Here is a 23559-nt window from a genome sequence, read left to right on the forward strand (position 1 = left end):
CTTTAGCGAAACGATTTTTTTTTTTTTTAATTTTATTTTATTTTTTTCCACCCTTCCTCTCTCGCCAGAGCAAGGCCTCGTCCGCGTCCCGGCTCCGCGTCCCGCGCTCGCTCGGTGCCGCCTTGGAGATGCCGCCGGGCCGGCCCTCCCGCGCTTGGTTAGTGGTGAAAATCCGCAGGGAGCTCCCAGGCAGCAGCTGGGCAGGGGGAAGCCTCTAAAAATTCCAGGGATGCGGCAAACCAACGGCCTTGGAAGAGGGAAACCGCAATGGTTGCGCTCCGGGAAGCGGGAGCCGCGGGCAGTGTTCAGGTAGGGCTAAGGGAGAGGCTGGTTCCCAAAGCAGTTCTTTGGTTTGGTGTTTTTTTTTTTTTTTCTTTTTCCCCCTCAATCCTCTTTAAAAAGAAGAAAAAAATTGGAAAAAGTGTTGCTGCAGGGGGACCTGTCCTGGATTTGGAGCCCCGGGATGCGGCACTGGCTTGGACTCGGAGTTGATTTCCCGTGGTTTTCTCTGCAGCGCGTTCCGGGCTCGGCCCTTTCCCCTTCCCATTCCATGTGAAATCCTGGAGCCGGCTGCCTCCCGCCCCGATGGCTCCCAGGCTCCCGATCACTTCTCTTTTGGTGGTAGCCTTAGTAAATTGGCTTTTGTGAAGGGTCTCTTTGGGTTTTATATCTCTTTTGCCATTCGTTTGCAGTGGGAATGGTCCTTTTTTATTTTTATTTTCTTCTTAAGATGCCCCAGAGCTGAGTGCATCGCCCAGCAGTCTGTATTCTCTCTGTAAGCCGTAAATTCCAAAATGTTTTAAGAATTAAAGGAAAATAAAACTATTCCTGAGGGGGGAAACTGCAGCAACCGGGAGTGGATTTGTGGGTTTCCCCTTTGCATCGTCCCTCAAAGTTCCCGGGCCCAGGCAGCAGCTCCGCTCTCTGAGCACTAATTAGTGCCATTAGCCATTAGCGTGTCCTTTCTATAAGCAAACAGGTTTTTGTTGTTGTTAAGGAAGTATTTGCAATGGGTTTTCTCCTCCTGCAGAGCGTTTGGGCTGTTGGTCGTTCAGTAAGACTTAAGAGAATAAAGCAGAGGTACTTCATGACCCTTTTCCTCCCCAAATAGACCTTTCCAAGCGAAAACAAGCGCTGGTTCTTTTAATATTAGAGCTGATGGTGTTTTGAAGTGTTGAAGGCCAGGGAAAGGATGAGGCCAGGAGCTCCGATTCCTCCAGAATTGGGTTTATTTCTCTTTATGAAGATGCAAGTTTGGAAAATGCATCTTGAGCAGGGGAGAACCTTCCTGTGCAGAAGAGCAGAGCTTGGCTGGGGAGGAAGGAGTAAAACCCGAGTCGCCTCCTGCCTTGCAGAGCTGGCCAGGGCCCGTGACGCCGTTTGCAAAATTTCAAGCGTAAATTTCTTTTTTTTTTTTTTTTTAATTTCCAGTTCCTGCCTGCTGAGCAAAAAGGAAAAGTTCTATAAGATGCAGAGTGCACTAAATAAACCGGTCACCTCTCCAGAGCTTAATTTATGTCTTACCAAACCTTGTTTTCCCCCCGCCGCGCGGCCGCCAGCTCCGCTCCGCGGCGCAGTTTCCGTTGTCGCAATTCCAGCTTTCCCGCTGCCGCCCCTCGGCGCTGCCCGGGGCTCCTCGAGGTTCCTGGAGCCCCTCGGTCCCCCCGGCTCCTCTCCAACCCCGGGAGGACTTTGGGAAGAGCCGGGGCCCTCGGATGGGCTCCGAGTGCCGGCCGCGTCCTCGGCTCATCCTGGCTCGCGGATGGCCACGGCTCAGCTCCCACGTCCCTGCCAGTGTCGCCTTCCTTCCCTTTTCTTTTCCCTGCGTTTTTCCCCCTTTTATAAGGGGCTCTGTACAAGGAAGACAACAGGCTTTGCTGGGGCGGGGGGACCACGCGTTGCGGAGCCGGGAGCCGGGGACACTTGGCGCTCCGGGGGGCTCTCCCGCGTTCCCGGCCGCGACGGCACGCGCCTTTCCGGGCTGTACCCTTGTCTCTGTACAGATATTTTGTAATATATTCGATTTTTTTTTCCTTTTCAGTTTATAAAAATGGAAAGTGGAGATTGGAAAATTAAATATTTCCTGTTACTGTATGTATTGCCTTTTGCTCCGTTGCGCTGGACCGGTGCGGCCCTCGCGCCCGGCACGTCCTGCCGCTCGCTCTGCCGACCTTTAACGGGGTTTTCCCTTTCACAGGACTTTTCCCAAGGTTCGGGGGCAGCCGGCACGGAGCAGAGGGAGGAAACGCCGGCTGAGGGAGAGCTGACGTGGCTTAAAATACCCCGGGGTATTTAATCTATGTCCTTAAAATTCCCCTCCGGGTATTTTAAGGGATGGTGGGAGAGGATGGGAGGCTGCAGCCTCCGCTCCGGGGTGCCAGCACCGTACGTGCTGCTCCCTATGGAGCCCCCGGCATGGTGGTCGGGGGCGCACACGCGTGTGCACACGTGTGAGAGCGTGCAGGGGACACGGGGACACGTGTGCATACGCCCGTGGGGGAGCGAGCATGCACACGGGGCTGCACGTATGCACGTGCATGCGTGACCTTGCACACGTGTGCATGCTTGCATGCAGGCCCGGGGCACACACGTGTGTGCACATGCGTGTGAGCGTGCAGGCGACGCGGGGACACGTGTGCATGTGCCTGTGCAGGAGCGAGCATGCACACGGGGCTGCACGTATGCACGTGCATGCATGACCGTGCATGTGTGTGCATGCTTGCTTGCAGGCCTGGGGCGCACACACGTGTGCATGTGCCCGTGCGTGAGTGAGCATGCACACGGGGCTGCACGTATGCACGTGTATGCGTGACCATGCATGCGTGTGCATGCTTGCATGCAGGCCCGGGGTGCACACGCGTGTGCACACGCTTGTGAGTGCAAGTGACACGGGGACACGTGTGCATGCGCCCGTGTGGGAGCGAGCATGCACACGGGGCTGCACGTATGCACGTGCGTGCATGACCTTGCATGCGTGTGCATGCTTGCATGCAGGCCCAGGGCGCACACGCGTGTGCAGCGCGTGCTCCCGTGCGCACACGCGTGTGCGCGGCGCGAGGTGCCGCTGCTCCCGCCAGCAGCGCCACGTGCCCGCCGCCGCGCCGCTATATTTGTCCTGCCAGCTGCTCCGGCTGGCGCGGCCGCCCGCGAGCCCCCGGCTCCTTCCCAAACCCTTCCCGTCGCTCCGGGGGAGCGGGGAGGCACCGGCAGCAGCGGTGCCAATGGATGGCCCTGGGGACAGCACCGTGATGGGCAAAGCCAGCGGGCACCGGCCTTGGCACCCTGCGAGGAGGAGGAAGAGGAGGAAGGCAGGATGCTCATGGCATCCTCTAGGGCTGCTGCCAGGGGAACAGCCAGGGTGGAAAACGGGGCCGTTTCCAGCCATTCCGGCACGGGAAGGCGCCCGGTGGCCCCGTGCGGCCTCCGCTTGCCGCCGCCTCCCGGCGCAGCTGTGCCCGGCCAGGAGGGGGGGCGGCGCGCGCGCGTCCTCACCTGCCATTTAATTGGATGTATTTTTAATTAACGGGGCCCGCGGGAGCGGCGCGAGGCGGCGCGCGCGCTGAAGAGGGGCAGGGGACGACTTGGGGCCGGCGGCAGGATTGGGCCGCCGGGGGCACTTAGGCGGCGAGCGCCGCCATCCATCACCGACCACTTTGGGCGCCGGGACGTTTGGCGGCGGCTCAAGCGGGCGCACGTGCGGCGAGCGCCGCGGCCTCGGCACCCGGCGACGCCGCGGCGGCCGGGGGCGCATGTGGCCGGGGGGCGCCAGGTGCCGCGGCGCGATGTAGGGCAGCATTAATATTTAGTGGGGCCGGGGGGGCGGCGCAGCTGCCGCCTGCGCTGGAATGCGGCGCCGGCGCCGCGCGCCCTGCGGCGACACTCGAGGCCGCCGCGCGGCCCCGCCGGGCCCGGGGGTGGCGCGTCCCGGCGCGTCCTGCTGCATCCCGGCGCATCCTGCTGCATCCCAGCACATCCCGCTGCATCCTGGTACACCCTGCTGCATCCCAGCGCATCCTGCTGCATCTCGGCACATCCCAGCACATCCCGCTGCATCCCAGCACATCCCGCTGCATCCTGGTGCGCCCTGCTGCATCTCGGCACATCCCAGCACATCCCGCTGCATCCCGGCACATCCCGGCGTGTCCTGCTGCATCCCGGCGCATCCTGCTGCATCTCGGCACATCCCAGCACATCCCGGCACATCCCGGCGCATCCTGCTGCATCCCGGCACATCCCGTTACATCCCAGCACGTTCTGGTACATCCCACTGCATCCTGGTACATCCTGCTGCATCTTGGCACATCCCAGCACATCCCGCTGCATCCCAGCACATCCTGCTGCATCTCGGCACATCCCAGCACATCCCACTGCATCCTGGTACACCCTGCTGCATCCCAGCACATCCTGCTGCATCCCAGCACCTTCTGCTGCATCTCGGCACATCCCAGCACATCCTGCTGCATCCTGATACATCCTGCTGCATCCCAGCACATCCCGCTGCATCCCAGCACATCCTGCTGCATCCTAGCACATCCTGGTACATCCCACTGCATCCTAGCACATCCTGCTGTATCCCAGCACATTCCACTGCATCCCGGCACATTCTGCTGCATCCCAGCACATCCCAGCACATCCCACTGCATCCTGGCACATTCTGCTGCATCCCAGCACGTTCTGCTGCATCCCAGCACATCCTGGTACATCCCACTCCATCCCAGCACATCCTGCTGCATCCTGGTACATCCTGCTGCATCCCAGCACATCCCGCTGCATCCCAGCACATCCTGCTGCATCCTAGCACATCCTGGTACATCCCACTGCATCCTAGCACATCCTGCTGTATCCCAGCACATTCCACTGCATCCCGGCACATTCTGCTGCATCCCAGCACATCCCAGCACATCCCACTGCATCCTGGCACATTCTGCTGCATCCCAGCACGTTCTGCTGCATCCCAGCACATCCTGGTACATCCCACTCCATCCCAGCACATCCTGCTGCATCCTGGAACATCTTGCTGTATCCCAGCACATCCTAGCACAGCCCAGCACATCCCGCTGCATCCGGCACATCCCGCTGCATCCCGGCACATCCCGCTGCAGCCAGCACTGTGCCACAAAGCCGTGCCATGGCAAGGCCCTGCGATTCCTTGCAAATCCCCGCAATTCCTTGCAAATCCCCGGAATTCCTTGCAAATCCCCGCAATTCCTTGCAACTCCCTGCGATTCCTTGCCTCTCCCTGCAATTCCTTGCCTCTCCCTGCAATTCCTTGCCTTTCCCTGCAATTCCACCCTATCGCAGCTCCTCCCGGCAGGCCTCCCCAACCTTGGCATCAAGCAGGGCCAGGAGCCCGCGAGCACCCGGCACCTCCAGCCCCACTTTGGGTCCAAATCCCCGCATTTCCCCGGGAGCAGCCGGGGCCTCGGGGTGCGGCCGCGCGCCCCCGGCCCGGAGCACGCGACCGTGCGCTCGCGTCGCTTTATTAGCGTTATTCCGGCATTGTGATGCAGAGAGAGTCGGAGTAACAGCTGCTGCTCGCTCGCAGTGTTTATTGTTACCTAGAGACAGCCCGCTGGCGCCCGCCCAGCTCCCCCCGCGCCCGCACCACCATGCAAAATTTATAGCGCCCGTCCCGCCGCGTTAACTCTCTGCAGCCCGGGATGGGGCGGGATGGATAACGCTGCGCAGGGCGCCCTGGCAGGGAAAAGCGGGCCGTGCAATGGCATGGTGTGAAAAACTGTGCCGTGCAATGCCACGGTGTGCAAAACTGTGCCGTGCAATGGCATGGCGTGAAAAACTGTGCCGTGCAACGCCACGGTGTGCAAAACTGTGCCGTGCAATGCCACGGCGTGCAAAACTGTGCTGTGCAATGCCATGCCGTGCAAAATTGTGCCGTGTAATGCCACGGCGTGCAAAATCGTGCTGTGCAACGCCACGGCGTGCAAACTGTGCCGTGCAATGCCATGCTGTGCAAAACTGTGCCGTGCAATGCCACGGCGTGCAAAACTGTGCGGTGCAATGCCATGCCGTGCAAAATTGTGCCGTGTAATGCCACGGCGTGCAAAATCGTGCTGTGCAATGCCATGCCGTGCAAAATTGTGCTGTGCAATGCCACAGTGCACAAAATGGTGCTGTGCAACGCCACGGCATGCAAAACTGTGCTGTGCAATGCCATGCCGTGCAAAACTGTGCCGCGTAATGCCACGGCGTGCAAAATTGTGCTGTGCAACGCCATGCTGTGCAGTGCCACGGCGTGCAAAACTGTGCCGTGCAATGCCACACCGTGCAATGCCACGCTGTGCAATGCAATGCCTCAGCATGCAAAACTGCCATGCAATGCCATGCCATGCAAAATCGTGCTGTGCAATGCCACACCGTGCAAAACTGTGCCATGCGATGCCACACCATGCAATGCAAGGCCACGCCATGCAAAATCGTGCTGTGCAATGCCACACCATGCAATGCCACACCATGCAAAACTGTGTCGTGCAATGCCACACCGTGCAATGCCATGCTGTGAAATGCAATGCCACAGCGTGCAAAACCACCGTGCAATGCCATGCTGTGCAAAACTGCGCCGTGCAATGCCACACCGTGCAATGCAGTGCCACAGCATGCAAAACTGTGCCGTGCAATGCCACGCCGTGCAATGCCATGCCATGCCGTGCCATGACGTGCAATGCCACGCCGCACAACCGTGATGTGCACAACAATGTTCGTGCACAAACGCTCCACCGTGTGATGCTGCGGCAGGGAGGAGCAGGCCGTGCAACGCCGTGCCGTGCAGTGCCATGCTGTGCCACGCCAGGCCATGCTGCACTATGCTGTGCCATGCCATGCCATGCCATAACATGCCATGCTGCACTATGCTGTGCCGTGCAATACCATGCCATGCCGTGCCGTGCTGAGCCATGCCATGCTGCACTATGCTGTGCCATGCCATGCTGTGCAATGCCATGCCGTGCCATGCCATAACATGCCATGCTGCACTATGCCGTGCTGTGCCATGCCATGCCATGCAATGCCATTCCATGCCATGCCATGCTGCACTATGCCGTGCCGTGCAATACCATGCCATGCCGTGCCGTGCCATGCTCTGCCATGCCATGCTGCACTATACTGTGCCATGCCATGCTGTGCAATGCCATGCCATGCCATAACATGCCATGCTGCACTATGCCGTGCTGTGCCATGCCATGCCATGCAATGCCACTCCATGCCATGCCATGCTGCACTGTGCTCTGCCGTGCAATACCATGCCATGACGTGCTGTGCTGAGCCATGCCATGCTGCACTATGCTGTGCCATGCCATGCCATGCCATGCCATGCTGCACTATGCTGTGCCATGCAATACCATGCCATGCCGTGCTGTGCCATGCCATGCTTCACTATGCCATGCCGTGCTGTGCAATGGCATGCCACGCCGTGCTGTGCCATGCCATGCCATGCCATTCCACGCCATGCCATGCTGTGCTATGCCGTGCCGTGCAATACCATACCGTGCCGTGCCGTGCTGTGCCATGCCATGTTGCACTATGCCATGCCATGCAATGCCATTCCACACCATGCCATGCTGCACTATGCCGTGCCATGCTGTGCCGTGCCATGCCATGTTGCACTATGCCATGCCATGCCATGCCATGCCATGTGGTGCCACCCTGCGCCATAGGCCTCCATCTCCATGTCCCCTCCGTGGCCACCACTGCCCGAGGGGGCTTTTCCCAGGGAGGGGCCGCTCGGACGAGGCCCCCCCGGCGTCACGTGACCCTCGCGGTCCCCAACCGCGGGGGGGGCGGTGGGGACGAGCCCCCCGCCCGCCCCGCCGCCCCCCCTCCATCTCGCAGCAAGTTTTTTATGTGATTACAGGCACTGCATGGTAATTAGTGCTAAACTCATTTGCACAACTACAGTTAATTGGCTACAACAATTAATTAATGTGTTGGAAATTTGGCACTGGAAAAAAAAAAAATAAAGTTTGTCACCGGGAGCGCGGGGGGGCCCCACCTGCCGCCCCCCCCGCCCGCGACGCCGCTCCCGGCTCTTCCGCCCTTCCCGCGGCCTCTCCTACTCCCTCTGTTTTTATTTTTAGTTTGTTTTTCCCCCCTCTTCCTTTTTCCTCCTTTCTCTCTCTTTTTCATTTCTTTTTTTCCTTTTTTTTTTTTTTTACAACTTAAGCAAACTCATTTCCCTGATAAAATATAGCATGACTAATGACTGAAGCATGTAAAAATCATTGGGAAAATGTCCTTGGAAGACGAATGCATTTTCAGCAGAATAATTCTGCTGAAAATGCATTCGTCTTCCAAGGACATTTTCCCAATGATTTTTACATGCTTCAGTCATTAGTCATGCTATATTCTTATCAGGGAACTGCAGTTTGCTTACAGTCTGCTAAAAAAAAAAAAAGAACTAACGGGGGGGCGGGAAGGAGGCGCATGGAGGCCCCGCGTCGCCCCCCTTCCCGCGCCGGCGGCGGGCACGGAACCGGCACTGGGAATGGGGGTGTCCCACATTGTCCCCCGCCCGGTGCCACGGTGATCCTGGCCCTTTTCCCGGGAGCGGAGCGATGCCTGGAAGCAGCTAGGTGCGACGCGGGAGCAGCGTGGGATGAGCGGGATGAGCAGGATGCCGGGGCAGCGGCACACGGGATGAGCGGGATGCTGGGGTGGGAGCATGTGGGGTGCTGGAGCGGGAGTGCGTGGGAAGAGCAGGATGCCAGGGCAGGAGCAAGCGGGATGAACGGGATGCAGGGGCGGAAAGGCATGAGGTGAGCAGGGTGAGTGGGATGAGCGGGATCCCGGGACAGGAGCGTGCAGGGTGAGCGGGATGAGCAGGATGCTGGGGTGGGATGAGCAGGATGAGTGGGATGCCGGGGTGGGAGCGTGCAGGGTGAGCGGGATGAGCGGGATGAGCGGGATGCCGGGGTAGGAGCGTGCAGGGTGAGCGGGATGAGCGGGATGAGCGGGATGGGAGAGTGCAGGGTGAGTGGGATGAGCGGGATGAGCGGCATGAGCGGGATGCCGGGGTAAGAGCATGCAGGGTGAGCGGGATGAGCGGGATACCAGGGTGAGATGAGCAGGAAGAGCAGGATGCCAGCGTGGGATGAGCAGGATGAGCGGGATGCTGGGGCGGGATGAGCAGGATGAGCGGGATGAGCGGGATGCCGGGGTGGGATGAGCAGGACACCAGGGTGGGATGAGCGGGATGAGCAGGATGAGCAGGATGAGCAGGATGCCGGGGCGGGATGAGCGGGATGAGCGGGATGAGCGGGATGCCGGGGCGGGATGAGCAGGATGAGCGGGATGAGCGGGACACCAGGGTGGGATGAGCGGGATGAGCAGGATGAGCAGGATGCTGGGGCGGGATGAGCGGGATGAGCGGGATGAGCGGGATGCCGGGGCGGGCGCGCGGCAGCTGTCGCCCTCATTCCGCTCACGCTCCGCTTGCGGCCGCATTACACAAACAGATTAGGCGCCGCCGCGCGCTCATTTATCGCTGCCACGCGGGCGCAGCCGATGTCTTCATCCCGCGCCGGGGGCCCAGGCGTCCGGGCGGCTCCCCCGGCAGACCCAGGAGGCCCCGGCGCCCCGCCCACTTGGCCCCGCCCCCACACTTGGCCCCGCCCTCTTTGCCCCATGACCTGCTAGACCCCGCCCACTTGCGCCTTTCCTGACCACGCCCACTCTGCTTGACCCCGCCCACTCCTGCACCACCCAGCTTGACTCCACCCACCTTCCCAGGCTCCACCCATTCTGGCTACACCCACCGGATCTGGCCCCGCCCACTCCTTCTCCACCTAACCTGGCCCTGCCCACCCTGCATGGCCCCGCCCCCGCCCCGCCCCTTGCAGGGGGCGGAGCTTGGGCAGTCCGTGCCCGGGAGCACCCATGGGTGTTCCTGGTCGCCCAACAGGGTGGCGTCACCGGCGGGGGGGGGGAGCTGGGTCCTCCAGGGCGGGGGTCACCTGATGGGGGCCCTGGTGTCCCCCAGGGTCACCCAGGAGGGAGGTGTCACCCGATGGGGTCATGCGGGGGGGGTCTGGGTCCTCCAATGGGGTCCCAGGTGGCCCAATGGCTGCGTCACACACAGGGGCTCCAGGTCACACGAGGGGGCTCTGGGTCACTCGAGGGGGGCGTCCGGGTGATGGTGGCTTTAGGGGGGGCACGGGCAGTGAGCAGAGAAGGGAGGGAAGAAGGAAGGAAGGAAGGAAGGAAGGAAGGAAGGAAGGAAGGAAGGAAGGAAGGAAGGAAGGAAGGAAGGAAGGAAGGAAGGGAGGGAGGGAGGGAGGGAGGGAGGGAGGGAGGGAGGGAGGGAGGGAGGGAGGGAGGGAGGGAGGGAGGGAGGAAGGAAGGAAGGAAATGGGTAGATGGATGGAGGCATGGATGCACGCATGGATGCATGGAGGTGGATGCACGCATGGATGCATGGACGCATGGATGCACACATGGATGCATGGAGGTGGATGCACGCATGGATACATGGATGCGTGGATGCACGCATGGATGCATGGAGGCGTGGATGCACGCATGGATGCATGGAGGTGGATGCACGCATGGATGCATGGAGGCATGGGTGCACACATGGATGCATGGAGGCGGATGCACACATGGATGCATGGACGCATGGATGCACACATGGATGCATGGAGGTGGATGCACGCATGGATACATGGATGCGTGGATGCACGCATGGATGCATGGAGGCGTGGATGCACGCATGGATGCATGGAGGTGGATGCACACATGGATGCATGGAGGCGGATGCACACACGGATGCATGGAGGCGGATGCACGCATGGATGCATGGAGGCGGATGCACGCATGGATACATGGAGGTGGATGCACGCATGGATGCATGGAGGCGGATGCACACAGGGATGCATGGAGGTGGATGCACGCATGGATGCATGGACGCATGGATGCACGCATGGATGCATGGAGGTGGATGCACGCATGGATACATGGATACATGGATGCACGCGTGGCTGGTTCGGTGGCCGGCCGGCCGGACACCCCCATGGGTGACCCGAGGACACGGGGATGGACGGAGGGGCCGGGAATTCCCTGGCTCCAGATCCTGTGTCCTGGGCGGGTGGGGGGGGCGCTCAGCCAATCCTGGCTGCTTCCACTGCTGCCCAATCCCCGCGCAGGCCTCGCGCCGTTAGCCAATCCCATCTCAGCACAGGTGCTGCTGGCCAATCACAGCCAGCCCCGCCCCCTGCCCCACCCAGCCCGGGGGATTTAGCCCCTCCCCAGCCCGGAGCCCTGCTGGGATAGGGGCTCCCACGGGACAGGGGCTCCCAGGCCGTGTCCCCGTCCCCCTCTGTCACCCCTTGTGTCCCCACATGGCCCCATTCAGGCCCCCCAGAGCCACCAGGCCCTGGGCTCGTCCCCTCCTTGACTCTGTCCCCGCCAGCAATGGGGAAACTGAGGCACACCGGAGCGGAGGGGGGGGTGATGGACAAGAGCCCCCCCCCCCCCGCAATTCCAGCAATTCCCAAAACGAGGAAAACCGCTGGGGAGGGGGCGCACGGGGTGAAGGGCGGGTGAAGGGCGGAGGGGGGGGGCACCGTGCCAGCTGCAGCCGCGGGAAGGCAACTAATTCCGGAGCGGCGGGCGGCCAAAATGCCAGCAGTAAAGTGGTTAAATGAGGCCGGCAGAGCGGGGGGGCCGGGGGCGGCTTGGGCCCCGCTCCAGAGGAGTTAATGTCCCACGCTATGATCGATCGGTTGTCAGGCGCGATTCCGAGCCGATACAAGACGGATGGCATCATTTCCCCGCGCTCGTTTTGGGCCGAATTAAGAAGCCATTAGCTAACGCGGATTTTTTGGCAACTTTAATAATAATAATAAAAAAAAAAAGGAAGGAAGGAAGGAAGAACCTCCCACGGAAGCATTTGCGGCAAATGCTCCCCCGGGGGCATCAGCCGGGCCGCAAAGAGCCCCCGTGCGCTGGTGCCCGGGTGCTTCACACGTGCAATGAGTTGTGCGGCCTCAGCGAGGGCGAGCGCGGGGGCTGGTGAAGGACACGGAGCTGCCGCCGGCGCCCGCGGGCACCGGGGCCATTAGGGCTGCGTGTGACAGCTGGGGCCGCCCGAGCCCCCCGTCCCCGGGGAGCCCGCGCTGGGCACGGAGCCACCGGCGGGCGGAGGGGGTGGGAAGGGGACGAGGGCGTCTGGAGGGCCCTGGAGCGGGGGGAAAACGTCCTGGCGCTGTGTGAGGGATCTGCCCCCGCTTCCCGCTGGGAATGCGGGGAGCTGAGCCCGGGGAGGGGCAAGGAGGTGGGGAGCGGGATGAGGAGCGGGATGGGGAGCGGGATGGGGCAAGGGATAGGGAGTGGGATGGGGAGTGGGATGAGGAGCGGGATGAGGAGTAGGATGGGGAGTGGGATGGGGCAAGGGATAGGGAGCGGGATGGGGAGCAGGATGGGGAGTGGGATGGGGCGAGGGATAGGGAGCGGGATGGGGAGTGGGATGAGGAACGGGATGAGGAGCAGGATGGGGAACGGGATGGGGCGAGGGATAGGGAGCGGGATGGGGAGTGGGATGAGGAACGGGATGAGGAGTAGGATGGGGAGTGGGATGGGGCAAGGAATAGGGAGCGGGATGGGGAGTGGGATGAGGAGCGGGATGGGGAGTGGGATGGGGCGAGGGATAGGGAGCGGGATGGGGGAGCTCCCCTTGCCCCCCCCCCCACCCCCCCCAATCCATCCATCCACCCTGGCCCCACCACAGCCGGACACCTCCGAAGCCACTGGCACAGCCCGGGCTACAAAGGAGCGTCCGGATTCCCAGCGGAGGAGCCCAGGGATGTCCCGGGATGCCACCAGGATGTCCCCATCCCGAGCCCTGCTCCGGGCGCTGCCCCTCGTCCCGGGGGGAACAGGCCCCATGCCGCTGGTTTTCTCCATTTCAGAGGCCCCCCCTCCTCCCCGTTTTCGCGGCTGGATCTCGGGATTTTAGGCACCAAATGGGGCTGAATTAGGATTATTATCACAGCTGTTCTAAATGTAATTAGTTTTGCTCAGGACTTGTTTGCTTTGCTGGGATTACGGTGCAATCCAGCCGCGCTGCCCGGCGCTCAACTTGCGGCGGCTTTAATTACTCTAATAAAGCGGACACCGGGTTAATGTGATGATTCCTAAGGTGTGCTTTTCAATTACATTTAACAACAACACCAAAAAAAAAAGATTTATAGTGGAGCAAAATTGAATTAGGGGCAGGTGGGAGGGCCAGGCCATGAGCCCCCTGTGCTGGGGGGACCAGGGGGTGGCATTGCCCGGCCTGGTCAGGAGGGACATTGGGGAGCTTCTCCTTTCCAATTTCCTCCTCCTCTTCCTCCCTCTTCCTTTCCCAGGAGGACAGAGGGATGGGGAAGCATCTTGTGCTCGTCTGGGCCCAGGGCTGCCGCCTTCGCCAGGGCCAAGCTGTGGACATGGACCCTTGGGGACGGGGATGGGGACAAGGATGGCCACAGGGGTGGGGATAGGGATGGGGACAGGAGAGCAGGGAGGGGGACGGATGGGGACAGGGAGCTGCTTCCTCTGCGCTCTGCTCCGGGGGCTCCAACCCTGCTCATCGCCCCAGAGTGGAGCCCTCCCCAGCCGCCTGTCCCCAACGTCCCCGCGGTGCCGTCCCCATCCAGCCGCTTTGCCCAGAACCCGGCTGCGGGATCCCAGCGGTTCCGGGGTGGGCGCGTGGGGACCCCTCTGTGCCCGGCAGCGGCGCCGGGCGCGCGGGATGCAGCCGCCGGCGCTCCCGTCTCGTCACTGTCAGGATCCAATCAAAGCAGATGGGTTACAGCTGTGAGGACCAGCATGAGGAACAGGCTGCGGAGTCGCTGGGGAGGGAGCGGGGGGACGGCGCGAGGAGGGGCCGGGGGGGCACGCGGGAGCTCCCTCCGCCGCATCCAGCCCGGCCGCGCCGGCGCTGCCAACAGAAATGGGCAGATTATGGGAGGAACGCAGGCCAAGCGAGGGCTGCCCATGCAGCGGCTGTAAATCAGCTTTTAAGTAGCGACAAAATGGACATTTCCCATATGAAAAGCGCGGCGCCTGCCACGGCGTGGGCACCGCGGGCCCCTCCGCCCGGGCACGGGGGCACAAGGGGGATTTTGCTCTGCTTCTCCTTCCTCTTCCAGCATAAGGAACCCTCCAGGCCGGGCCATGATGCAGAGCAGCCCTGGGAAGGGTCTGCACTGCCAGGAACTGGGGAAGGGGCAGCTCCAGGGGCTCCGGCGCCGCGGGAATGCCGGGAGCAGCAGGACGTGCAGCAGGATGCTCAGCTGGGCACCAGCTGCCCCCACGCTCCCGTCGGGGCCGCGCTGGCTCTGCCGACCCGGCCGGGCCCGGCCCTGCCACACGTGGGGTTTGTCCCCTCTCTGTCCCTGCGGAGGACAGAGGCCTCCTCCCTCCGTTGGCATCGCGGCCCCCTCAACCCGCCCAGGATGCTCCAGGTCAGAGTGGGGTGAGGGGGCTGCAAGGGGACCGCAGAACAGGCGTCCCTGTCCCCATCCGTCCCTTCCTGGCATGGGGAAGGGCTCCGTGTGCCTGTGCTGCATCCCACCCATCGGAGCAGGCACCCTTGTCCCAAACACTCCCCATTCTCCTGGGGCTTCTCCATCTGCCCTCCGTGTCCCTCCTGTCCCGCAGCACCGGGGCCAGAGGCAGCGGCTCTGCCTGCTGTGGGCACCCGTGTGTGTTTAAGCCCGTATCCAAATTAAGCTGCTAACGACGAGGCCGCCCAGAAATTGAGTCTGGCTGCAGGAGCCCCATCCGTGGCCCCCCGGGTACCCGCCAAGCACGTGGGGACCCCCCCGCTGCACGCACAGCCCTAAGCCCCCCGCGCTCTGCCCGTTCATCCAGCCCCCGTCCCCAGCAGTGTCCCTGCTGGTCCCCAGCTCAGCCTGGCTCTGCTCCTCACTGTCCCCACGGTTCCCGGTGCGGCCTCTCCTTCTCAATGTCCTGGAATCCGTGACGTGCTGCTCTGCCCGTCCCGCTTGGTCCAGCTGCGGATGGGCACAGACGGGGGCTTTGGGAACGGGATATATGGGGAGAGGCCTCTGCCCCACAGCGAGTGGGGATAAATGGGGCCTGGGGGGTGCCGCACGGTGCAGGCGGGTGTCGCGTCCCGCGGGGATGCAGCAGGGAAATGAGAGCCCACGAGGGGCCGGCCGGGCCGGGCTGGGCCGTGCCGGGCCGGGCCGGGCGGGGGGGCTCCGCAGGCGGGTCCGCCCGGCTGTGCAGCATTCCGGAGTACGAGGCATGTGCTCGGCGCTCGGTGCCAGCAGGCATTGGCAGGTTTGGAGCTTCGCAGCGATTCCAGGCACAGATGTCCTTGTTTTAACTCCTCCGTGATGAATCCTGTCAGGCCGCGGCTGGGGGAGGGGGCCGCTCCGCAGCCCCCGGGGCGGCGGCAGCGCCCGCTGCCAGCCCGGACCCGCTCCCGGACCCGCTCCCGGACCCGCTCCCGGACCCGCTCCCACTCCCATTCCCGCTCCCGGCACCGGGCTACCCGGCAGGGACCCGGCGAGGAGGGCGGAATTAAAAATAAAGGAAGTTTTCCCCTCCAAACAAAGCCGGGAGCAGCCCCGCCGCCCCGGCCGCGTGCCCCCCGCCTCACCCCGGCACCCCCAGCCGCCGTCTCGGCTTCGGGCGCAGGCGGAACCGGGCCGGGATCCGCAGCGCACCGCGCTCCCAGCGCCGGCAGCATCCGTTCTTTATGGTATCTGCAATTTTGGCAGAAATCTGTCTTTAATTTAGCTGTCCATATAAAAATCCGCACTGTATAATAATGAACAGATGCCATGAAATTTAAACTGAAGCAATGACTCCTCCTCCCCCCCCCCGGCTGGCACTCGCCGGTGGCAGCGGCGACCCGGCTCCTGGCGCTCGCCCCTCGCCCCCGCCGCGCTCCGCCCGCGCCGGCAGCGGCGCCGGGGAGGCACCGGCGGCACCGGCGGCACCGGGGGGCGGAGGTCGGGCCCGGCGGAGCGGGCCGCTCCATCCCGGCGCCGAAGGGAGGGTGGGGGGAGAAATCGCCCCCCTTCTCCACTCTCTCTCCGATCCTGCATGGAAATAGATGGGCCGAGTCCAGCCCCGGCTCGGTGCCCGGCAGCCCCTTCCCGAGCCCTCGTCCCTCCGTCCTTCCATCTCTCTGTCTCTCGGTCCCTCCGTCCCCGGTCCAGCCCGAGTCGGCCGGTTTCGTACGATCCCCTCTGGACCCCGCGAGAGCCCGAAATCTGAGCGGATCCCGCCGAGGTGGCGGGAGCAATTCCCCACCGCCCGCCTTCCGCCGCCGGCACCGGCTACCGGAGCTTGGCACCGGGCACGGGCACCGAAGCCTTGTATCGGGGACGGGCACCGGAGCCTTGACAGGGGCCGCGCTCCGGATCTTGGAACCGGAGCTGGGCACCGGGGCCGTGCACGGAGCTTTGCCCCGTGTGCGGGGCCGCATTGCGAGGCCGCCTCGTCCCCGTTACACGCGGGCAAATGTTTCCACCGTGTCGCTTCGGCGGAGCCGGGCGGGCGCTGCGGAAACAAAATAACAGCGATTAAAACCACAATCCACGGCCGTTTAGCACCGAAGGGCCGGTATTAAACCGGGCCAAACCCGCTGCCCGCGGCGGGAGGCGCCGCCGGTACCGAACCGTTCCCGAGCGAGGCGCCGGTGTCGAGCAGATGTCCCCGGCTCGGCCGCCTGGCAGCGGCTCAGCCCGCCTGGCACGGCCTCCCCGCTCGGCTCCGCTCCTGCCGCGCTCCCTCCGTCTCTTCCCCGCGGCGGGGACCGACGAGACCTTCGCTGCCGCCTCTCCGGGCCCCGTCGCCGGTGTCACCGGCCGCGGATCCCGCTCTCGCCGTGCCCTTCCTGCCGCCCCGAAGGGTTTTTTACATAGAGAAATAATTCCCTTCCCGAGGAAGGATGCTCGGGCTGGCGCCGTCGGAAGAGGCGGCTTCGCCCCTTGGCGAGAAGAGCGAGGGTTGGCCCGGACCACCGGGCGGGGCGGCGGCCGTCGCCACCCGGTCCCGGTCCCGATTAGACCGAGCGGGTCCCAGCCCCGAGGCGGTTCCGCTCCCTGCTCGACCGCCCGCCCCGCTCCTCCTGCCGGTAGCGGCTGCCCCGTGCCGGGGCCGAGCTCCGCACGTCGGGGCAGAGTTGAGGCAATTTCCCGACGAGTCTTTTCCAGTCGAGGCGGCCCTCAGCCCGCTCCGCGCTGCCCGACGGCGCCCGCACGGGACTCCTAAACACCCGTTTTATTTCCCCAAAAGCTCTTGGCGGCGCCCGCTGCCCCGGGGAGGGCGGACGGGGCCGTTGAACACCCGGCGGTCCCTGCAGCCCCCGACGCCCCGAGGGAAGCAGAGAGAGCGGGTCCTGCGGGACAGAGTGAACCCGCGTGGCGGGGCCCGCGCTGCCGCTCAGCACCGCGGAGCGCGGACAGCTCCGCGCGGCCACCGGGGAGCGGCGGCTCCAGCCCCGGTGCCTTGACGGGCAAAGAGGGGAGGGGGGGGACTCGCCGCCTCCGCTGTCCCCGGGGGGACACCCGTGGGGCAGCGCCGCGTTATATGAGCGCCGCTGCAGCGCGGGCCGCGCACTCGGGCGCGGAGCCGACGGCGGGGAGCGACGGCGGCCGGTACCGGCCCCGGTGCCAGCGCGGGGCGGGCGTCGCGCCGGTCGGTGCCGGTCTTCCGACGGGCGGGTCGCAAGGAAAGCGGCGAACACGACGGAGTCAACATTTAATATTTATTAATCGCCGTCGTAGGACGCTCGTTAATTACAGGTTTGACTCAAAATCACAACCGGCCGCGGCTCGGGGCACGTCCGAGAAGTCCTGGCGGGGCTGCCCCGGCGCGGGGGCTGCCAGCGTCCAGCGGGCCGGGCCCGGGGGTCCCGGGGGACCGGTGCATGCAGTGTCGCCGGGGCTCCCGGCCCTGCGCGCCGCCGCCAACAGTGTCCGCGCCGGCGGGGGCGCGGGGGGGGCTCTTGCATATCGTTGGCCATAAATATTTATTAATCGAAATGAAACGGAACAGAAACACGAAAGCACTTCTGGTGTCGGACAGGCGGGTCCCCTTTGCTACAACTGGTTTTTTTTTTTTTGTCTGTTTGTTTTTTGTTTGTGTTTTTTTTTCAGTTTTTTTGCAAAACTTTTTTTTTTCGTTTTTAAAACATTTCTCAGAAATTCTCCTCCTCCCTGTTCTCTAAAAATGCTGGTTTCTCTAAGGTGGTGCGGGCAGGTTCAAAAATAGCGTTATCTCTGATTTACCGGCGTCTCCTGGCCGAAGGAATGCATCAAAACTGGGACAAATACAAACGAAACGGGCTCGGCCCACCCGCCGCCGCCCGGCAGCCGAGCCGAGCCGAGCCGAACCGAGCGGGCCGCCCTGCCGGGAGGCCCGCCGAGCCCGGGGCCGCGGCCCCGCTGCCGCTTGCATAGCTGCGGGCTGCCCTGCCGTGCACGGCCCCGGCTCCGCCAGCTCGGGAAAACCGGGGCGGCTCTGCATTATTTTTCTTTTTTTTTTTCTTTTTTTTTTTCCTTTTTGTTTTTCCTTTTTTTTTTCCGTTTCAAGTTTTTAAAACAGGTAAAAAACGTCCTGACACACGCGCTGCGAGAGGAGCTCCCGGGCGCCGGGGCCGGGAGCGGGGCCGGGGCCCCCCCAAAGCAAAGTGCATCTCTGAGCGTCCGCCGGGCCGGGCCTGCTTGCATAGATAGAAATATTGGTATCTCCGTTTCGCCTCTTTATTGCTTCGGAAAGTTTCGCTCCGCGCCGCGGCGCGGGTCTCCTCTCGCTCCCACGGGCCGGGGGCAGCGGGTGTCCATGCGCGGAGTGGGGGGGCGCGGCGCCGAAAGGAAGAAACGGCCCAAAACGGTGGGGGGTAAAAAAAAAAAGATAAAAAATAAATTAAGATAAATTAGAATAAATACAAATAAATTTAAAAATGAAAATAAGAATTAAAAAGCAAACGACGCGGCCCGACGCGGCAGCCCGGACCGGGCTACCGGGCGCGTCTCTGCCGAGCCCCGCCGCTGGCCAGGGGGGAGTCGAGAGAAGCGCTCGGCGCGACTCCCCGATCGGGGGAAAAAAAAAAAAAAAAAAAAAGAAACTCCCCAAAAAGCACTTTTTTTTCCCCCCCGTGGCCCAGGGAGCCGCCGCCGGGGCCAGGTCCCCGTATTGCACCAAAGCCCGCGGCGGAGCCCCGGGGCGCGGCGGGGGCGGCGGCGGCGGGGCGGGGGGCGTTAATTGTGGAAGAAGGCGTTGAGCTCCTCGTACATGGGGCCCCGCTCGTGCGGGAGGTGCATGTCGTAGGGGAAGATGTTCTCGGAGTGGACCCCGCCGCGCATCCCCGACGAGCCGAACACCAGGTTGTGGCCGGAGGGCCGGGAGCCGGGCAGGGCCGAGTAGTGCATAGAGTAGTGGTAGCTTTTCTCGTGGTCGGGGGAAGAGTCTTGCTTGAGGGAGAAGTTGCCGTTAATGCACAGCGGGGGGCTGAGGCCGCCGTCGTACTCCGAGCTGTTGTAGTCGGGGGACGCGTTGCCGTAGAGGCTCTCGTAGGCGGAGGCGCAGTACGCGTGTGTCCTTAGCCCGTGCGAGCCGGGCCCGGCGGCGGGCGGGCACTGCGCCGCGGCCAGCCGCGAGCAGGGGTACGGGTAGGGGTGCACGGCGAAGGAGGCGTTGGGGCCGTGGTAGCGACCCCCCTCCTGGCCCTGCTCCGTGAGGAAGTTGCGCGAGTTGAGCTGCAGGCAGCCGGCCACCAGGTTGGTGGTGGGCTGCGAGAGCCCCTTGCACAGAGTCTGCACGTAGGAGACCAGATCGGGCCGCTTGCCCGAGCGCAGGATCTCGGAGAGCGCCCAGATGTAGTTCTTGGCCAGGCGCAGCGTCTCGATCTTGGAGAGCTTCTGCGTCTTGGAGTAGCAGGGCACGACCTTGCGCAGGTTGTCGAGGGCCGCGTTCAGGTCGTGCATGCGGTTGCGCTCGCGGGCGTTCGCCTTCTGCCGCCGCAGCTTGGAGCGCTCCAGCCGCGCCTTGGTCATCTTGCGCTTCTTGGGGCCGCGCTTCTTGGGCCGGTCGCCCTCCGCCTCCTCCAGGCCTTCCTCCTCCTCCTCCTCCTCCTCCTCGTCCCCTCCTAGCTCCCCTTCCTCCTTGCTCTCCCCCAGGGAGCCCTCGGGCGGCTCCTCCGGCAGGGCGCAGCCCTTACCCTTCCTCTCCTCCTTGTCGCTGCGGGCATCGTCCTCGCAGTCCTCGGCCCAGCTGGAGAATTTCTGAACTTCGGGGATGAGGCTGGGCTCGCTGAAAAGTCGCGTCAACATGATGGCTGGAGCGGGGGCAAAGAGCGCAGCGTTACCCGCGGCCGACGGCGCCCGGCCCGGCCCCGCTCCGCGCCCCGGCTCCCTCCTGCCGAGCCCGGGGCTCCGGGACCCGAGCGGTGGCGGGGCCGCCCCACACAACTCGCCCTGGGGCCGCTTCCGCGGGCGGCGGCCGTCGCCGCGGCCCCGGGGCGGCGGGGAGCAAGGGGCGGCGCGGGCGAAGCCGCCGTTCCCGTTTTCCCGAGGAAACGGGCGCGCCCGTGCCCAAAAGGAGACGAAAACGAATTGGCCGCGGGGTCGCCCGCCGCCGCCGCCCGCCGGGGCTCGCCGGCCTGGGGGGCACCGGGGCTCTCTCGGGACAAGGCGCCGCGCCGCGGTCCCCCCGCCCTGGCCTCCCCGCAGCCGCGACCCCCGCCCCGCTTCTGCTCGCGTGTTTCGGGCCGCGTTTCCGCAGCTCCGTCCCCCTCCCGCCGCCCCCGGGCTCCGGCCGCCGCGGAGCCCCCGCTCCGCTGCCCAGCGGGTCGGACCGGGGGGCGCGGACCCCTCTTGGGCACCGCCAACTTTTCCCCGCCGCGGGCTCGGAACGGCTCCGGCCGCGGCTCCGCCAGCACCGTCCCGGGGCCGGGGCGGCCAGCGGCGGCCGCAGCCCCCGCCGCCGCCCCGGCGCGGTCAGCGCTGCCCGGACCCCCCACCGGCGCTCCCGGAGCGCGGCCCGCGGGATGCGGCGGCGGCGAAGGGCGGCGGGAGCGGCCGGGGACCCCGCGGGGCTCGGTGACAGCGGCGGGGTCGTCCCCAAGCCCGGGGCCGCCGCCCGGGGCGGCGGGCGGGGGCGCCGCGGGGGCGCGGGGAGGCGGCTCGGCCGGGCCGGGGCCCCCGGGGCCGCCCCCGCCGCGGCTCCGCGCCCGTTTCGTTGCTGCGGGGCGGCCGCCGCTGCCCGCTCCGGCCCCGGGGACCGCGCCTCGCCGCGAGGGGGGCCGGGGAGCACCGGGCGCCGCGAGGCTCCGCGGCCGAAAGCGCCGGGCGGCGTCGGGGGGAGCCGCGGAGCGAGCGGAGCAGGAGATGGGGAAAAAAAAAAAGGGCGAGACGTGGAGGAGAAACCAAATCAACATGGAAGTTGCTTTTTCTCCATTCAAGTTTCCTTCGCTGCCCTCCCCAGCCCTCCACTTCTTACATAACTCACCTTCGGCGCTGACTGGAGGAATTCTTATTTCATTGTTCCCAGCATCTTCTGGGACCAGGACACGGCTCCTTGAGGTGCTCCAGCCTCCTGCAGTCCTCTATCCAAAAGGAGGCGAGAGTGGCATCTCTACCCAGCAAAGGGGGTACCAGCTCTGCTGCCAGTGCCATATGGTTGGCACGTCATGCGCGAGAGCTATCACATGAGAGCTAATGATTGACATGCGCTTGCATTCAGGGAGATTTGTCTCTCTGGGGAAGGAGGACTCGCCATCTGTCACTCTGTACTCAAAAAAAAAAAAAAAAAAAACCTTCCAAATCTACAGATCTGCCTACATGCCGCAAAATGGGACCCGGGCGAGATGAACACGATAGCAGGGCTCGCGCCGAACAATGGAGCGCGCGGGCAGGGCGCCGGGGGAGCCGGGGCACCGCGGGCCGGCCTCGCGTGCCGGGGACAGCCCGGGCAGGCGCTGGGGCGCGGGGGGGACCCGCGGGGACCTCTGGGCGAGCTGGCATCTGCGCCTCGCCACAAAGAGCACGGCAGCTCGCCCGGCGCCATCCCCACCCTCCGCCACCGGCCGAGCGGGGCTGGCTGCGGCACCGAGGGCCTGGCACGGGCTGGGGAACGGGGACCAGACAGGGCAGGGGCTGCTGGGTGGCAGTGGTGGCTTTGGCTCAACCCGAAGGGGCTGCTTTGTACATGCAGGGGGGTTGATGACCGCCCTGGGGTGGTCAGGGGGCTGCAGAGCCCCAGAGTCACCCCACGAGGCTGGCACATCCCTATGGGCTCCCACAGGCCGGATCCCACGTGCAGCCGCTCCCGCGCTGCCCGTCTCCCTCCGGTCATGCCAGCCGTTCTCTGCAAACCCCCCAGCACACGCGGGCACAGCCCTGGGCACACACCGAGGTGCACGCGCCCCACGCGCACGTTCTCCCTGGCACCACCAGACCCCGCGACTCCCAGCACGTGGCTCCAGCTCCATTTTGTCCCCAAGGAGGAGGCCGGTGCCACCACCCCGCTCCGCCACCAGGGAGGCCTTTGTCTGCCTGGCACATCCCTCGCCCGCCGTCCCCGCGTCCCCACGGCTCCCGCCGGAGCCAGGCGAGCCGCAGGCCCGGCTCCCGGCGCGCCGAGCGTGCCAGCCGCTGCAATCCCACCCGTGTTTGCAAACTTGCAGCGGGTAATAGCAGGGTAAGAGGGAAGCCCATAATGGGGCCGCATTAGCATGCGGCTCGCTCCAGCCCGGCGCTCCGCTGCGGAAGCGCTGCCGGCGCAGGCCCGGGGTCCGGCCGCACGCGGGGCTGCAGCGGAGCAGGGTGTCCCCGTGGGGCTGGCTCCTCAGGCAGGCAGGGGCTCGCGCCCCCTTCCCACATTTTTCCCGGGTCTGTTCATCCCGGAGCTGCCCCTTTGGCTGAACCCGGTGCAGGGAGAGGCTGGGATCAAGCGGCGCCTTCTCCCCCCACCCAGGACGAGCCCTCCTGTCTCGGATGCTCAGCCCATCCCGGGGGAGCCGGATGGTCTCCGTGCCAGGCGGAGCGGCTCCTGCTCCCGGTGTGTCCTGGCTCTGCGATGGGGACGCTCCTGGTTTTCCGGTGGATCCCATCCAGCGCACGGAGCCCTTTCCTGGTGCCAGGGAAGGAGCAGCAGGGCCCGCACAGACAAAGGATCCTCTGCCACCAGGGCACTGCCAGCGGCTCCCACCCAGGCCCTGGGTGCAGGGGACAGGGACAGCACGTGACAGAGGGACCTCTGCCACCAGCGAGCTCCCCCCGCTGCCAAAATCTCAGGCTGTCACTCAAGCCCGCGGCCGAGCAGATGGCACCTGGGCTGGCGCCGGGCGGCGGGAGGCAGAGCCCACCCTGGCAGCGCCGGAGCGGCCGGGCGGTCCCGACCTCTCCCCGTCATCGGTGCCACCGCCGCCACACGGTGCCCGGATGGGGACACGCGCTGGGAATATCGCGGCTGGGGCATCGTGTGCCGGGAGATCTCCCAGCGCGGCACAGCCCTTCCCTCAACACGATTTCAGCTCCCTCTGTTGTTGCCGTCTTCATTTTGCAGGCGGCTGCGGTGCCCGCGCGG

The 23559-nt window shown here is 64.5% G+C and overlaps 2 protein-coding genes across 2 annotated transcripts in view; one reads left to right on the forward strand and one right to left on the reverse strand.

The window, feature by feature from the left end:
• PSMB3 (proteasome 20S subunit beta 3) overlaps nt 1–21788 on the forward strand; it is a 226566-nt gene extending 204778 nt beyond the window's left edge. Inside the window, exon 7 of the transcript XR_015913978.1 lies at nt 21758–21788. The gene's annotated coding sequence lies outside the window, so the exon portion shown is untranslated. The remainder of the gene's footprint in view (nt 1–21757) is intronic.
• On the reverse strand, nt 19088–21780 carry NEUROD2 (neuronal differentiation 2). Its single transcript, XM_088536281.1, has 2 exons — nt 21481–21780; nt 19088–20308 (listed from the first exon to the last, which is right to left on the reverse strand). Exon 2 carries the CDS (start codon nt 20301–20303, stop codon nt 19233–19235), a length of 1071 nt encoding a protein of 356 aa, XP_088392407.1. The 5' UTR covers nt 20304–20308; nt 21481–21780; the 3' UTR covers nt 19088–19232.
• Nucleotides 21789–23559: the final 1771 nt, after the last annotated feature.

Source organism: Tinamus guttatus, unplaced genomic scaffold (assembly GCF_059628265.1).
Source record: "Tinamus guttatus ecotype Peru unplaced genomic scaffold, ASM5962826v1 Tinamus_guttatus_pri_ptg000655l, whole genome shotgun sequence".
Taxonomy (NCBI): domain Eukaryota; kingdom Metazoa; phylum Chordata; class Aves; order Tinamiformes; family Tinamidae; genus Tinamus; species Tinamus guttatus.

Bases quoted from the DNA above. Each gene is read 5' to 3' on its own strand.
- NEUROD2 (XM_088536281.1), bottom strand. From the start codon at position 20,303: ATGTTGACGCGACTTTTCAGCGAGCCCAGCCTCATCCCCGAAGTTCAG.